Source organism: Panthera onca, chromosome D2 (assembly GCF_046562875.1).
Source record: "Panthera onca isolate mPanOnc1 chromosome D2, mPanOnc1 haplotype 2, whole genome shotgun sequence".
Classification (NCBI taxonomy): Eukaryota; Metazoa; Chordata; class Mammalia; order Carnivora; family Felidae; genus Panthera; species Panthera onca.
The window spans coordinates 57,622,862-57,637,378 of record NC_138349.1 but is presented as its reverse complement, the minus strand read 5'-3'; the positions used below and the strand labels follow the sequence as shown (position 1 = coordinate 57,637,378).

The 14,517-nt window shown below is 39.4% G+C and overlaps 1 protein-coding gene and 1 pseudogene across 1 annotated transcript in view; both read left to right on the top strand.

The window, feature by feature from the left end:
• The window catches only part of KIFBP (kinesin family binding protein), a 41,298-nt gene that overhangs the window by 4,319 nt on the left and 22,462 nt on the right, over positions 1–14,517 (top strand). The window contains exons 2-3 of the mRNA XM_078434321.2: positions 6,792–6,890; positions 14,350–14,429. Of these exons, the coding sequence (XP_078290447.1) occupies positions 6,792–6,890; positions 14,350–14,429 (179 nt within the window). The remainder of the gene's footprint in view (positions 1–6,791; positions 6,891–14,349; positions 14,430–14,517) is intronic.
• Positions 8,674–10,738, top strand: LOC132676775 (ubiquitin-conjugating enzyme E2 N pseudogene; annotated as a pseudogene).

The window sequence follows — 14,517 nt, the reverse complement described above, 5'->3', positions numbered from 1 at the left end:
GGTTTTCTTCTAGTTTAAAAAAAAATTAAGTTTATTTAATTTGGGAGAGAGAGAGCATGAACAGGGGAGGGGCAGAGAGAGGGAGAGACAGAATCCCAAGCAGGCTCTGTGCTCAAATCCACAAACCATGAGACCTGTGCCAAAACCAAGAGTCCGACACTCAAGTGACTGAGCCACCCAGGCGTCCCTGCAATTCTTGCTATCAGCAATATATACTTGCATTATCATGTTTTTTTTTTTTTTTAATTAAAAAAATTTTTTTTAAGTAGCCTCCACACCCAACGTGGGGCTTGAATTCATGACCCTTAGATGGAGAGTTGCGTACTCTTCCCACTGAGCCAGCCAGGTACTCCTCATCTTGAGTGTAATTTAACTACTTCACTTTGGTAAATTCCCTAACAAATTGGTAGATTATTCTCCCCCACTCCCAGGATATAGATGTATAAAGAACATGCTTGTGTGTGTGTGTGTGTGTGTGTGTGTGTGTGTGTGTAGCTTTATTGAGGTATAACTGACCTACAATAAACTGTACATATCTAAAGTGTACAATTTGATGAATTTTGACATATGTATATACCGATGAAACACTTGGTGCAATCAGCGTATTGACTATATCCACTATCACTACAGGTTTCCTGTGCTCCTGTGTGATCCCTCCCTGCCTCCTTTATTCTCTCTTTCCCTTCTCGGTGGTCCCTTCCCTACATTTTCTAGAATTTCATAATGGAATCATGGAGTGTATACTCTTCTTTTGGTCTGATTTCTTTCACTCTGCAGCATTATTTCATCCCTGTGTCTGAGACATTCATTTTTTTTTCCTTTCTTTTTTAGTCTGTTAATATGGTGAATAACCTTGATTGATTTTCTGGTGTTAAAACCAACCTTTCCTTCCTGTGATAAACTCAACTTGGAGTTTGTACCAAGTAAAACTTGGGTGAAGTATTACCCTTTTTATGTATTGGACTCAATTTGCTAAAATTTCAATAATTTTTTGTATCAGTGTTCATGAAGGATATCAGGCTATGGTTTTCTTGTTATGTCTTTGGCTTAATATGAGATGGAAAGCGTTCTTTCCTCTAGTCTTCTGGAAGAAGTTGTGTAGAGTTAGTATTATTTCTTCCTTACATGCTTGGTAGAATTTACCGGTAATACCTCTTTAGCTGTTTTTATATCTAACTTTTTTCCTACCTAGTCTGGTATCCTGAGGCAAGAACATGATGATGCTCTAAATGATATAATAGTTTCTTGTGTATTTTAGGATTTATATTATATTTAAACATAATTTATGTAGAATGTCAATAGTAATTATCTTTGTGGAATAAACATTTAAAAAAAACCCACTAACATGTGTCAGTTATATCTCAATAAAAAGAATTGCAAAACACTAACACTATTAATTTTGAAAAATCAGATCAATTCCAGATCTGTTGCATGGTCCTTCAAGATCTCAAGCAGGTTATAGTTGAAAAGAAAAACCTTAAAAAAGAAAAAAAAGAAAAGAAAAACCTTAGTCATTTCTAGACACACTCTAGGGTTCTCTTTATCACACACCAGAGTCACTGCTTTCTGTGGCACAGGCTACCATGCATCTAGCAGGTTAAATACATGACCATTCATCAGAATAGATGTGGCCAACTAGTTCTTGGTACTAGTAAATCTCTAGGTGAGATTTGATGTCTAGGCAAGATATATAGTATGCTGGGGTTAGGCTTAGTGGTGTCATGGCTAAATGGAGTTTCTCGATGACTATTGTCAGGAAAAATAAGTTGAACTAGAGAATTAGACAAGGTGACTTGTGGATCCATTTCTAAGATGAGAGAATGAATATTAAGGGAGATTATATTCTCTGAGCCTGGGTGAGCAGAATAATCAGTAAAGTAAATAATCAGTGTGCCAGAGCCCTTCAGATTTCTCCAGTGTCCTGCAAAGGACTTTATAAGTAATAAAGAAGAGGGAACTGTCTAATCTCAGTACGTTATCCCTGTGACCTACAGTGTCAGATACTGAGGACTGATCACTTCACCTAAAAAAATTATAGAATACATACATTATATGAAGCCAGAAGACCAGAGGTCTGCTGTATTCCAGAGTAACGATCAAGTCACCTTTAAGCTGTAGGGTTTTTAAACACTTTTGTGCCATGTGCCCCTTTTGCGGTCTAGTGAAATCTGTGTTTCATAAAACAGAATAATGATTTTTTTTTAAAATTTTTTTTAATGTTTATTTATTTTTGAGACAGAGAGACAGAGCATGAATGGGGGAGGGGCAGAGAGAGAGGGAGACACAGAATCGGAAGCAGGCTCCAGGCTCTGAGCGGTCAGCCCAGAGCCCGACGCGGGGCTCGAACTCACGGACCGCGAGATCGTGACCTGAGCTGAAGTCGGACGTTTAACTGACTGAGCCACCCAGGCGCCCCCAGAATAATGATTTTTAATGCATAGCATAAACTGTAAAGAGTATAAAAGAAACTGATGATATAGAAGTTTATTGAAATATTTTTTAAGAATGCATTATATATGTTTCTTTATTCCCACATTAAATATCTAATGAGTTATTTGATAACTCCCATAATTTTAATGTAGTAGAGAATGTAGATGGTATGTTTGAACTATCTGCACATGAAAAATTTTCAATTCTGTAGGTCACAAAATCTCAGGTATTATAATACTGTTGCATTTTGTTTCCTGCATTTATAATGAAAAGAAATGCCAAATTTTAGAACACAGTGAAATACATTTGTCGTGTTTTGCCATCCATGTTCATAGACTCTGAATTTTTCTTTCTTTTCTTTTTCTTTTTCTTTTTTTTTTTTTTTTCACAGAAGGAGTTATTCTAGATTCTGAACTTTTCCTCATGGATGGGCCCATGGGCCCCAGGTTAAGAATCTGCATTAAAATTTTATTTAAAAAAAAAACAAAACCACCCCTGCTTCTTTATACTTTTCTTATATATACTTTCCTATATATCCCTTTCCTAGGGTAGTAGCCAAAGGTGGTAGAAGTATCAGAAGTATTCCTTGTGTCTGAAGCCCCAAGGGATGAGACAGTATAACTCTTGTCTAAAGGGAAGCTAGGCATCCAGTCTTGAGTTCTGACTAATTGCCCTGTAGAAAGCCTGATAGTATAGTCATGTAGCAGGGGACACACTGGCTTTGTTTTCACAGTGTTATTTAAGATATAACCTGTGTCAGGGCGTCTGGGTGGCCCAGTCGGTTAAGCATACAACTCTAGATCTCAGCTTAAGGGCTTGATCTTAGGGTTGTGAGTTCAAGCCCCACATTGGGCTCTGTATTGGGTGTGAAGCCTACTTAAAAAAAAAAAAAAAAAAAAAAAAGATATAACCTTGTATCTAATCAGTTTCTCCTTAGCACCTTCATGATTCCAGAAAGAAGTTGGTGCTATGGAAATCAAAAGGAAGTGCTCAACTCAAAAGGAAGTGATCAATACAAGAAAAGACACTATAAATGAGGCATCTTTGATTGGGTGGATATAATTATAAAGCTATATAATTACAAAAAAATTTTTTCTTTCCTTTTTATTTATTTTTATTTTTTAATTTACATTCCAGTTAGCATATAGTGCTCAGGAGTAGATTCCTTAATGCCCCTTACCCATTTAGCCCTTCCCCCCACTCCCACAACCCCTCCAGTAACCCTCTGTTTGTTCTCTATCTTTAAGAGTCTCTTATGTTTTGTCCCCTTCCCTGTGTTTATATTATTTTTGCTTCCCTTCCCTTATGTTCATCTGTTTTGTGTCTTAAATTCCTCATATGCATGAAGTCATATGATATTTGTCTTTCTCTGACTAATTTTGCTTAGCATAATACCCTCTAGTTCTATCCATGTAGTTGCAAAGGGCAAGATTTCATTCTCTTTGATTGCCATGTAATACTCCATTGTATATATATACCACATCTTCTTTATCCATTCATCCATCAGTAGGCATTTGGGCTCTTTCCATACTTTGGCTATTGTTGATAGTGCTGCTATATACACTGGGGTGCCCCTTCAAAACAGCACACCTCTGTCCCTTGGATAAATACCTAGTAGTGCAATTGCTCGGTCGTAGGGTAGTTCTATTTTTAATTTTTTGAGGTACCTCCATACTCTTTTCCAAAGTGGCTGCACCAGTTTGCATTCCCACCAGCAGTGCAAAAGAGATCCTCTTTCTCCGCATCCTTGCCAACATCTGTTGTTGCCTGAGTTGTTAATGTTAGCCATTGCCATTCTGACAGGTGTGAGGTGGTATGTCATTGTGGTTTTGATTTGTATTTTCCCCTGATGATGAGTGATGTTGAACATTTTTTCATGTGTTGCTTGGCCATCTGGATGTCTTCTTTGGAGAAGTGTCTATTAAAACAATTAAAGCAAGTGTCTTTTGCCCATTTCTTCACTGGATTATTTGTATTTTGGGTGTTGAGTTTGCTAAGTTCTTTATAGATTTTGGATACTAACCCTTTATTGGATAATGTTATTTGTAAATATCTTCTCCCATTCCGTCACTTGCCTTTTAGTTTTGCTGATTGTCTCCTTCACTGTGCAGAAGCTTTTTATTTTGATAAGGTCCCAAGAGTTCATTTTTGCTTTTGTTTCCCTTGCCTCCAGATACGTGTTGAGTAAGAAGTTGCTGCGGCCAAGATCAAAGATGTTTTTGCCTGCTTTCTCCTCTAGGCTTTTGATGGCTTCCTGTTTTACGTTTAGGTCTTTCATCCATTTTGAGTTTATTTTTGTGTATGGTGTAAGAAAGTGGTCCAGGTTCATTTTTCTGCATGTTGCTGCCCAGTTTTCCCATTTGCTGAAGAGACTGTCTTTATTCCATTGGATATTCTTTCCTGCTTTGTCAAAGATTAGTTGGCTATATGTTTGTGGGTCCATTCTGGGTTCTCTATTCTGTTCCATTAATCTGAGTATCTGTTTTTGTGCCAGTACCATACTGTCTTCATGATTACAGCTTTGTAATACAGTTTGAAGTCTGGAATTGTGATGCCTCCTGCTTTGTTTCTCTTTTTCAACACTGCTGTGGCTATTTGGGGTCTTTTCCGGTTCCATACAAATTTTGGGATTGTTTGTTCTAGCTCTGTGAAGAATGCTGGTGTTATTTTGATAGGGATTGCTTTAATTTTTTAAATGTTTATTTTTGAGAGAGAGAGAGAGAGAGAGAGAGAGAGAGAGCACAAGCAGGGGAGGGGCAGAGAGAGAATGGGAGACACAGAATCCGAAGCAGGCTCCAGGCTCTGAGCTGTCAGCCCAGAGTCCAACGCGGGGCTCGAACCCACAAACTGCGAGGTCATGACCTGAGCCGAAGTCGGACGCTTAACTGATTGAGCCACTCAGGTGCCCCTATAAAGCTATGTAATTTTAAGAACTTTGGAAAATATAAACAAACATTTTGTTGTTTGAAATGGTAAACATTAGGAATGTTGACTTAACTAATAATGAAAGGTATAATAGCATCTTCAGATTTTCATACCATATAATTTTAATTGTTGGGATTTAAGAGCTCATCACTCTTGCTTCAGGCTTCGACCAACCAGTAATTGTTGGGATACTCCTTTTTAGAGAGGTCCGTGGAAGAGATTGTAGATATTTTGAAAGCATTTTATGTGTCTGGCTCATCTTTGTCTCTATGTATATTATTACCTAGGTAACATTTTACCCCCAAATTTAGCAGCTTGAAACAACAAACTTGTATCAGGAATCTAGGCATGGCTTTGCTGGTTTCCTCTGTGTAAGGTCTCTCATCAGATTATTTGCCTGCTGAAGCTGCACTTGAAGGCTCAGCTTGGGGAGATCCACTTGTAAGCTCATTCACCTGGTTGTTGGTGTGATTCAGTTTCAGGTCCTTACAGATTGTTGGTCCAAAGACCTCAGTTCCTTGCTGGCTGTTGACCTCCCTCAGTTCTTGCCACATGCGTCTGTCCATAGGGTGGCTCACAACATGTGGTCGGCTTCCCTCAGAGAGAACAAGCAAGAGGGATAGAAGATAGAACCGTGATGCTTTGTAATCTAATCTTGGAATGGACTTCCATTTACTTTTTTTTTTTTTTTTTTTTTTTTTAATTTTTTTTTTCAACGTTTTTTTATTTTTATTTGTGGGACAGAGAGAGACAGAGCATGAACGGGGGAGGGACAGAGAGAGAGGGAGACACAGAATCGGAAACAGGCTCCAGGCTCTGAGCCATCAGCCCAGAGCCCGACGCGGGGCTCGAACTCACGGACCGTGAGATCGTGACCTGGCTGAAGTCGGACGCTTAACCAACTGCGCCACCCAGGCGCCCCTTCCATTTACTTTTGTTAGAAGAAAGCCACTAAATTCAGCCCATACCTAAGAGAAAGAGATTATATGAGGGCATGAATGTTAGGAGAATCATTGGGGATTCATCTTAGTGGCTGTCTACCACACTACATAGGACAGTATTATTATGAGTAATTAATTCATTGTTAATCTGACTCTAGTATTATTTGATAGGTAAATACTGACTTTGAAACTATGAAAGTTTGGGGCGCCTGGGTGGCTCAGTCGGTTAAGCATCCGACTTCAGCTCAGGTCACGATCTCGCGGTCCGTGAGTTCGAGCCCCACGTCGGGCTCTGGGCTGATGGCTCAGAGCCTGGAGCCTGCTTTGGATTCTGTGTCTCCCTCTCTCTCTGCCCCTCCCCTGTTCATGCTCTGTCTCTCTCTGTCTCAAAAGTAAATAAACGTTAAAAAAAAAAAAAAAAAAAAAAGAAACTATGAAAGTTACTCTAATTGAAAGATTTATGTTGTCATTATTTCTCTTTTCTTTATTTTCCAGAATAACCTAGGTATCTTGTGGTCTGAAAGAGAAGAAATTGAAACTGCACAGGCTTACCTAGAATCATCAGAAGCACTGTATAACCAGTATATGAAAGAGGTATGTTGTATATCATAATTTTAAAAAATGTTTATTTTTATATATTTTTTAATGACATGTCTTCTTTTTAATGTTTATTTATTTTAAGAGAGAGAGAGATAGTGAGTAGGGGAGAGGCAAAGAGAGGGAGAGAGAGAATCCTAAGCTGGCAGCACAGAGCCTGATGCAGGGCTCAAACCCATGAACCGTGAGATCATGACCTGAGCCAAAACCGAGAGTGGGATGCTTAATTGACTGAGCCACCCAGATGCCCCTGTCACGTACATTTTAGATTTTTATAGGAACTAGTCAAGAATTGAAGGCTTTTATTCCTCACTTACATTATTAGTACATGATTGCAGTATACTCGAGGACCTCTGTATAGAGCTGTCTAGGTGGTCACCTAATAGCTGAAATTATTTTATATTAAAGACTTCAGGGTTCTTAAAAATAATCTTTAGTCAGGATCTAATGGCAGTCTTAATCCAAATATAATTGTACAGGAAATATTCTGATTTATCCTAAAATACTGATGTTGGCATATTTTTATTTATAATCTAAAAATTCTATTTTGATTTCCACTGAGAATAGGAGTGCTTAAAGGAAAGCAAACAACTACTTAAGTAAAGTATCTGAAATCTTTGTGGCACTGGTTTTCAGATTTCAGCATGCATCAGTGTGGAGGGCTCTGGAGGGCTGTTAAAAACAGAATACTCACTTGCAGACTTTTCAGTAGGTCTTTGTTGGGGCCTGAGAATTTGCATTTTTAACAAGGCCAGGTGATGTTGATGCCACTGGTCAGGTACTGCACTTTGAGAACCACTGCTTCAGAGAAAGGTTTTCAGTGATTTTTTTTCCTACCTGTGAAACCCTTTGGAAATGCAATTTGTAAAAAAACTCTTGAGCCACTGTGGTAAGCAGGTCAGCAGTACCGTCAGCTCAGTCCATTACAGATACCTCCCTATCTCCCTGCTGCAGTAGTACAAAAGAACTTCTAGGGCTCCAGGGAGCAGAGACGGAAAACTTTTACTGTAGAGGGTCACAGCCCTGAAGAGGGGGCAAATCATTGTGTTACCTTCCATTCCTTACCAAATTTTACCTACTAAAAATTGGCATGTGTGCAGGCAAGGGAGTATATGGGGAATCTGTATCATTAGCTTAATTTTTCTGTGAACCTAAAACTGCTCTAAAAAATAAAGCCTAAGTTTTTATTTAATATTTTTTTTTTTTTTTTTAACGTTTATTTATGAGACACAGAGAGACAGAGCATGAATGGGGGAGGGTCAGAGAGAGGGAGACACAGAATCCGAAACAGGCTCCAGGCTCTGAGCTGTCAGCACAGAGCCCGACGCGGGGCTCGAACTCACGGACCGCGAGATCATGACCCGAGCCGAAGTCGGCCGCCCAACCGACTGAGCCACTCAGGCACCCCAAAGCCTAAGTTTTTAAAATGTTGGCAGTCTTCCTTTTTAGAGAGAGAGAAAGAGCACGCGAGCATGAGCTTAGGGGCAGAGGGAAAGAGAGAGAGTCGTAAGCAAGCTCCATGCTCAGTGTGGAGCCCATCTCAGGGCTCCATCCACAACCCTGGGATCATCACCTGAGCTGATCCCAAGAGTTGGACACTCAACTGACTGAGCCACCCAGGCACCCCTGAATGTTGGCAGTCTTCTAAAATTAAAATGGATTTTAGTTAATTTTGTTTTGAGAGTATGTGTAGCAGTCCTTTAAATAACCAGATATTTTGAGGTTTCTCACATTCAGAGTTAAGAGTTAATGTCTTTTTGGGGCATCTGGCTCAGTCAGTAGAGCATGTGACTCTTGATCTCTGGGCTGTGTGTTCGAGCCCAACATTGGGTGTAGAGATTACTTAAAAATAAAATCTTAACACTTGTGTGTGAGGTGAGCAGAGCCAGTGTCGAGACCAGAGGCCAAACTTGTGATCTGACAAGATGGTCGGGCTGCCCCACAGGATTATCAAGGAAACCCAGCGTTTGCTGGCGGAAACAGTCCCTGGCATTAGAGCAGAACAAGATGACAGCAGTGCTCGTTATTTTCATGTGGTCATTGCTGGCCCCCAGGGTTTTCCTTTTGAGGGAGGGACTTTTAAACTTGAACTATTCCTTCCAGAAGAATACCCATTGGCAGCCCCTAAAGTGTGTTTCGTGACCAAAATCTATCATCCTAATGTAGACAAATTGGAAGAATATGTTTAGATATTTTGAAAGATAAGTGGTCCCCTATACTGCAGATCTGCACGGTTCTGCTGTTGATCTCGGCCTTGTTAAGTGCTCCCAATCCAGATGATGCATTAGCAAGGATGTAGCAGAGCAGTGGAAGACCAATGAAGCCCAAGCCATAGAAACAGCTAGAGCATGGACTAGGCTGTGTGCCATGAATAATATTTAAAATTGATCTGATCATCAAGTGTGCATCACTTCTCCTCTTCTGTCAAGACTTCTTCCTTTTTTGTTTGCATTTAATGTACACAGTCTTAGGAACATTACAGAATAAAAGCCCAGACATCTTTAGTCCTTTGGTGATTAAATGCACTTTAGTAAATCTGTGTTTTGTCCTGATTCACTGTTGTAAAACGTGAATAGAAGCTAGAAGTATGATCTCAATTATTGTGAAACACTTAATAGCATTGGCCCCTTTCTGCTTTTATTCATTTCCCCTGTCGTGGTTTAAGTATAAAGCACTATGACTGAAGGTAGTTGTCTTGGTTAGCTGCAGGGGTGTGGGTGTTTTTATTATTATTATTTTATTATTTTTTTTTGAGGGGAAGAAGTAGTTTTACTTCAATTTTATGGGCTCCTTTCCCCCTTTTATGGTGATCTACTTGCATTGGTTAAAAGCAGCTAACCAGTTCTTTAGAATATGCTCTCTAGCCAAGTAGATGGACAAACTTGATGGTTTGAAACAAAATGGGGACATTAAACAAACATCACAGCTCTCACTAATAACACTAATAACTTTGCTGTCAAGTGTAGAATCCTTCCTTCAAGAAAAAGCTTGTGACCATTTTGTATGGCTTATCTGGAAACTTCTGTAAATCTTACGTTTTAGTAAAATATTTTTTGTTATTCTACTTTGTCTTTGTATAGTTTATTTTACTGTGTTTATTTCATTTTCCCAATGTGACAGTCATACTTAAAAATTACAACTGATGGGGCACCTGGTTGGTTCAGTCCGTTAGACATCCAACTCTTAGTTTCTGCTCAGGCCATGGTTTGTGGGTTTGAGGCCTGTGTCAGGCTCTGCCTTGCTGGTGCAGAGCCTGCTTGGGGTTCTCTCTCTCCCTCTCTCTCTGTCCCTGCCCTGCTCATGCTCTCTCTCTCTCAAAATAAATAAACTTTAAAAAATCATTAAAAAAATAAAAATTACCATGTGACAAGTTGAATGGCAAGAAGTGGATTTTGCCAGTTTCTTTTCACAAATGCACATTTGTGCTAAGATTTCATTGAGTGGAGTATTTATAAGCTGTCCCTGAGCATGCATAAAGCATTGGTATCTGGTATTTTTTCAAAATTTCCTAGAAATTTGAAATAAATGTGTTTGTGTTGTCTGAAAAAAAGAAAAAAGAAAAGAAAAAAAAAAATCAAGGTCTTACCAAGTTCACCAGTGCTTTATATGTTTCTAAAATTAGTGGTAAATTTTTAGTCCTCATCTTATTTCACCTATCAGTAGCATTTGATGTAGTTGATCAATCTAGCATTTGGCACAGTTAATTAGTCTCTCTTCCTTGAAACACTTTTTTTACCTACCTTTCACCTCTTTTTCTTCTCAGTCTTTGAGGCTTCCCCTTTATTTCCCCAGCTTCTACACTGGAGTACCCAGAGTGTAGTCTTTGAACATCTCCTCTTTCCATCTTCATCCATTCCCCCCTCCCTTTTTTTTTTTTTTTTTTTTTAGTTTATTTATTTAATAAGAAAGAGAAAGAGCGCATAGCGAGTGGTACAGAGAGAGAAAGGGAGAGAGAGAATCCCAAGCAGGATCCGTGCTGTCAGCACACAGCCCGATGCAGGGCTCGATCTCACAAACTGTGAGATTGAGACCTGAGCCGAAATCCAGAGTCGGACGCTAACCAGCTAAGCCACCCAGGTGCCCCTGCATTCATTCCTCTGTTCTAAATATCATCTCTTCTCTGATGACTCCCAATAATATTCTAGTCTGTACCTCTTTAATTCCAGACTTGTCTGTCCCACTGCTGATTTGACATTTGCACTTTTTAAGGAGTTGTCTCTAAAACTACTAACATAGAGCTTCTGATAACCTTCCTCTTTCCTCCTCCCTTGCTGTAAATACCAACTTCTTTCTTCCAATTACTGAGGCCTAAACCTTGGAGATCCCTCTTCTCACACACTGTGTAATCTACAGCAAGTCCTGTTGGCTTCACTTTTTTTTTTTTTAAGTTTATTTATTTATTTTTGAGAGAGGGGGAGAGAGAGAGAGAGAGAGAGAGAGAGAGAGAGAGAATCCAAGTAGGCTCCTCACTGTCAGTACAGAGCCCGTACTGTGAGATCATAACCTGAGCCGAAACCAAGAGTGGGACGCTTAACCAACTGAGCCAACCAGGAGTCCCAGCGTCACTTTTAAATTATATCTAGAATCAGATCCCCTGCTATTACCTGATCCAAACAACCACCCTCTCTTGCTAAGATTATTGCTGTAGTATCATAACTGGCCTCCTTCAGTCTGTTTGCAGCCTGTTCAAAGGGAGATTACATCACATCATATCACATCACTGCTTCCCTCAGAGTCTGCTAATGCTTTCCCATCTTATTCAGAGTAGACCCCAAAGACCTTATGAAGACTTCAAGTACATTATCTGATTTGGCTACCATTACTTCTCTAATTTTATCTTTTTCTGTTGTCTCCTGTCTTGTTGTGCTCTAGCTACACTGGCCTTCTGGCTGTTCCTGAAACACACCAGACAAGCTTCTGGTTCAGGGTCTTTGCACTGAACTGTTTCCTCTGCTGAGACTGCTCTTCCCTCTGGGATCTACCTGGCTCACTCACTTATTCCCTTCAGCTCGTGACTCATGTCTCCCATCCAGTGAGGACTCATTGGCCACTCCGTTAATGCTACAGACCACCCCTCCAACACTTCCTGTCCTCCTTTTCTACTTTATTTTCTGCTTCACACTTAACATTATCCAACATAAGGTTCATTTTAGTGATTTATCTTGTTTATCACCCATCTTCAGTACTAGAATGCAAGCTCCCTGGGGTGCCTGAGTGGCTCAGTTGGTTAAGTGTCCAACTTGATTTCGGCTCAGGTCACGATCTCACGGTTTGTGAGATTGAGCCCCATGTCAGGCTCTATGCTGACAGGTTGGAGCCTGCTTGGGATTCTCTCTCTCTCCCTCCCCTCTTCAAAATAAAAACAGACATTAAAATAAATAACTAAATAAAATGTGAAGATACCAAACACCTATAATATTTCATTAAAAATTAGTATTAGTATGGAACATAAAACATATATCAAACTCTTTGTACTCAATTATACCTGTGTTTTAATTCAGAGAAGAGAGTGCTTTGACTTAGGGTTATATATGACATGTGGTAGTCCTAACAGTGAAATAGGTATGGAAAACAATACATTCATTCCTTCCATCAAAAAAGAGTAAGCATATTAAACAGTCCTCAAAGTTATTGAGGAGATCTTAGAAGAATTACTTATCTGTTGTGTGTGCCTTGGGCCTTACTTCCTGTTTTAGCCGTTTTTACTTTCTGTGAATTCTAGGAACCCTAGTTGTGATACTTTTAGCATTCACATTCAGAATGTAAAATCACATTTTTAAAAATGGAAGACATTTTTGCTATTTGGAGTTTAGTGAATTCACTTTAAAGCAAGGCTGGTCTTGCGGATGGGACTATCCTCATAGAAGTAGAATGAGGCAGAGGTTAAGTAGGTCTGCTTTTTGGAAGGCTCAAGATGGCATCATAAGTGATTTACACATAATAACTCATTGAATCCTCATAACGAAATTATGAGGTAATTTTATAAATGAGGAAACAGAAGCACAAGAGATTGGGTGACTTGGCCAAGGCAGTAAACAATAGAATCACTGGTTTTAATGCCTCTGTATTGAAAGTGGGTAATCGGTATATGTTTCTTATTCTCTCAAAAAAATTAATGGAGCAAATATTTAAAACTTTGATTTGATTTTCATTATTGAGCAGTTTATTGTATTCATTAAAACAATTTTTTTTAACGTTTATTTTTGAGAGAGTCAGAGAGAGCGAGCGAGCATGAGTTGGGGAGGGGCAGAGAGAGAGGGAGACACAGAATCAGAAGAAGGCTGAAGGCCCTGAGCTGTCAGCACAGCTACTTATGGAGTTGGTTTTTTTTAAGATTTTATTTATTTATTTATTTATTTATTTATTTATTTATTTTTAATGTTTATTTATTTTGTAAAGAGAGACAGAGTGTAAGTGGGGGAGGAGCAGAGAGAGAGGGAGACACAGAATCTGAAGCAGGCTCCAGGCTCCAAGCTATCAGCACAGAGCCCGACGCGGGGCTCAAACTCATGAACTGCGAGATCATGACCTGAGCTGAAGTCGGATGCTTACTGACTGAGCCACCCAGGCGCCCCTTAAGATTTTATTTTTAAGCAATCTCTATACCCAACATGGGGCTTGGAGTCACAACCCCAAGATCAAGAGTTGGGTGCTCTACTGACTGAGCCAGCTAGACATCCCACTTACGTAGGTTTTTATTTGTTGGGTTTTTAAAAAAGTTTTACTTACTTATTTTTGAGAGAGAGAGAGAGAGAGAAAGAGAGAATCCCAGGTGACAACATGGAGCCTGATTTGGGGCTCAAACTCACAAACTGTGAGATCATGGCCTGAGCCAATATCGAGAGTTGGATGCTTAACTGACTGAGCCACCCATGCACCCTTGTAGGTTTTTAAGAGATCTTTTTTTTACCAAACAAAATTAAGACTTAAAATAGTTAAAGAATTATGCATCTCTAGGGGCGCCTGGGTGGCTCAGTCGGTTAAGCGTCCGACTTCAGCTCAGGTCACGATCTCGCGGTCCGTGACTTCGAGCCCCGTGTTGGGCTCTGGGCTGATGGCTCAGAGCCTGGAGCCTGCGTCTGATTCTGTGTCTCCCTCTCTCTCTGCCCCTCCCCCGTTCATGCTCTGTCTCTCTCTGTCTCAAAAATAAATAAAACGTTAAAGAAAAAATTTAAAAAAGAATTATGCATCTCTAAAGGCAAATTGGTAGAATTTTTTTTTTAGTGTATTTGAGGTTTACCTCCAACAGCAGTTAAAATTTTGTCAAGTGTGAGCTTGTAGCACACTCTAAGATTTTATGGTTAAGAAAATTACTTCTTGGGTAACATGAAAATGAACTAGTAAAAAAAATGAAGTATACTGGTTTTTAAAATTTTGATTTCTCCAGTTTCTCCAGAAGAGGGCGCTTGGTGTTCACAGTTTAAAATTTCAGAGTTTCGTTTTTCTTTAATTGTAGATTGGGAGTCCTCCTCTTGATCCTACTGAGCATTTTCTTCCTGATGAAGAGAAACTTGCTGAACAAGAGAGATCAAAAAGGTGAGTAGATACAGAAATTAGCCCTCACAGATAATTCTACATAGTATAGATAAGATGATTATTTCAAAAAGCACAGTATTTTCTTTTG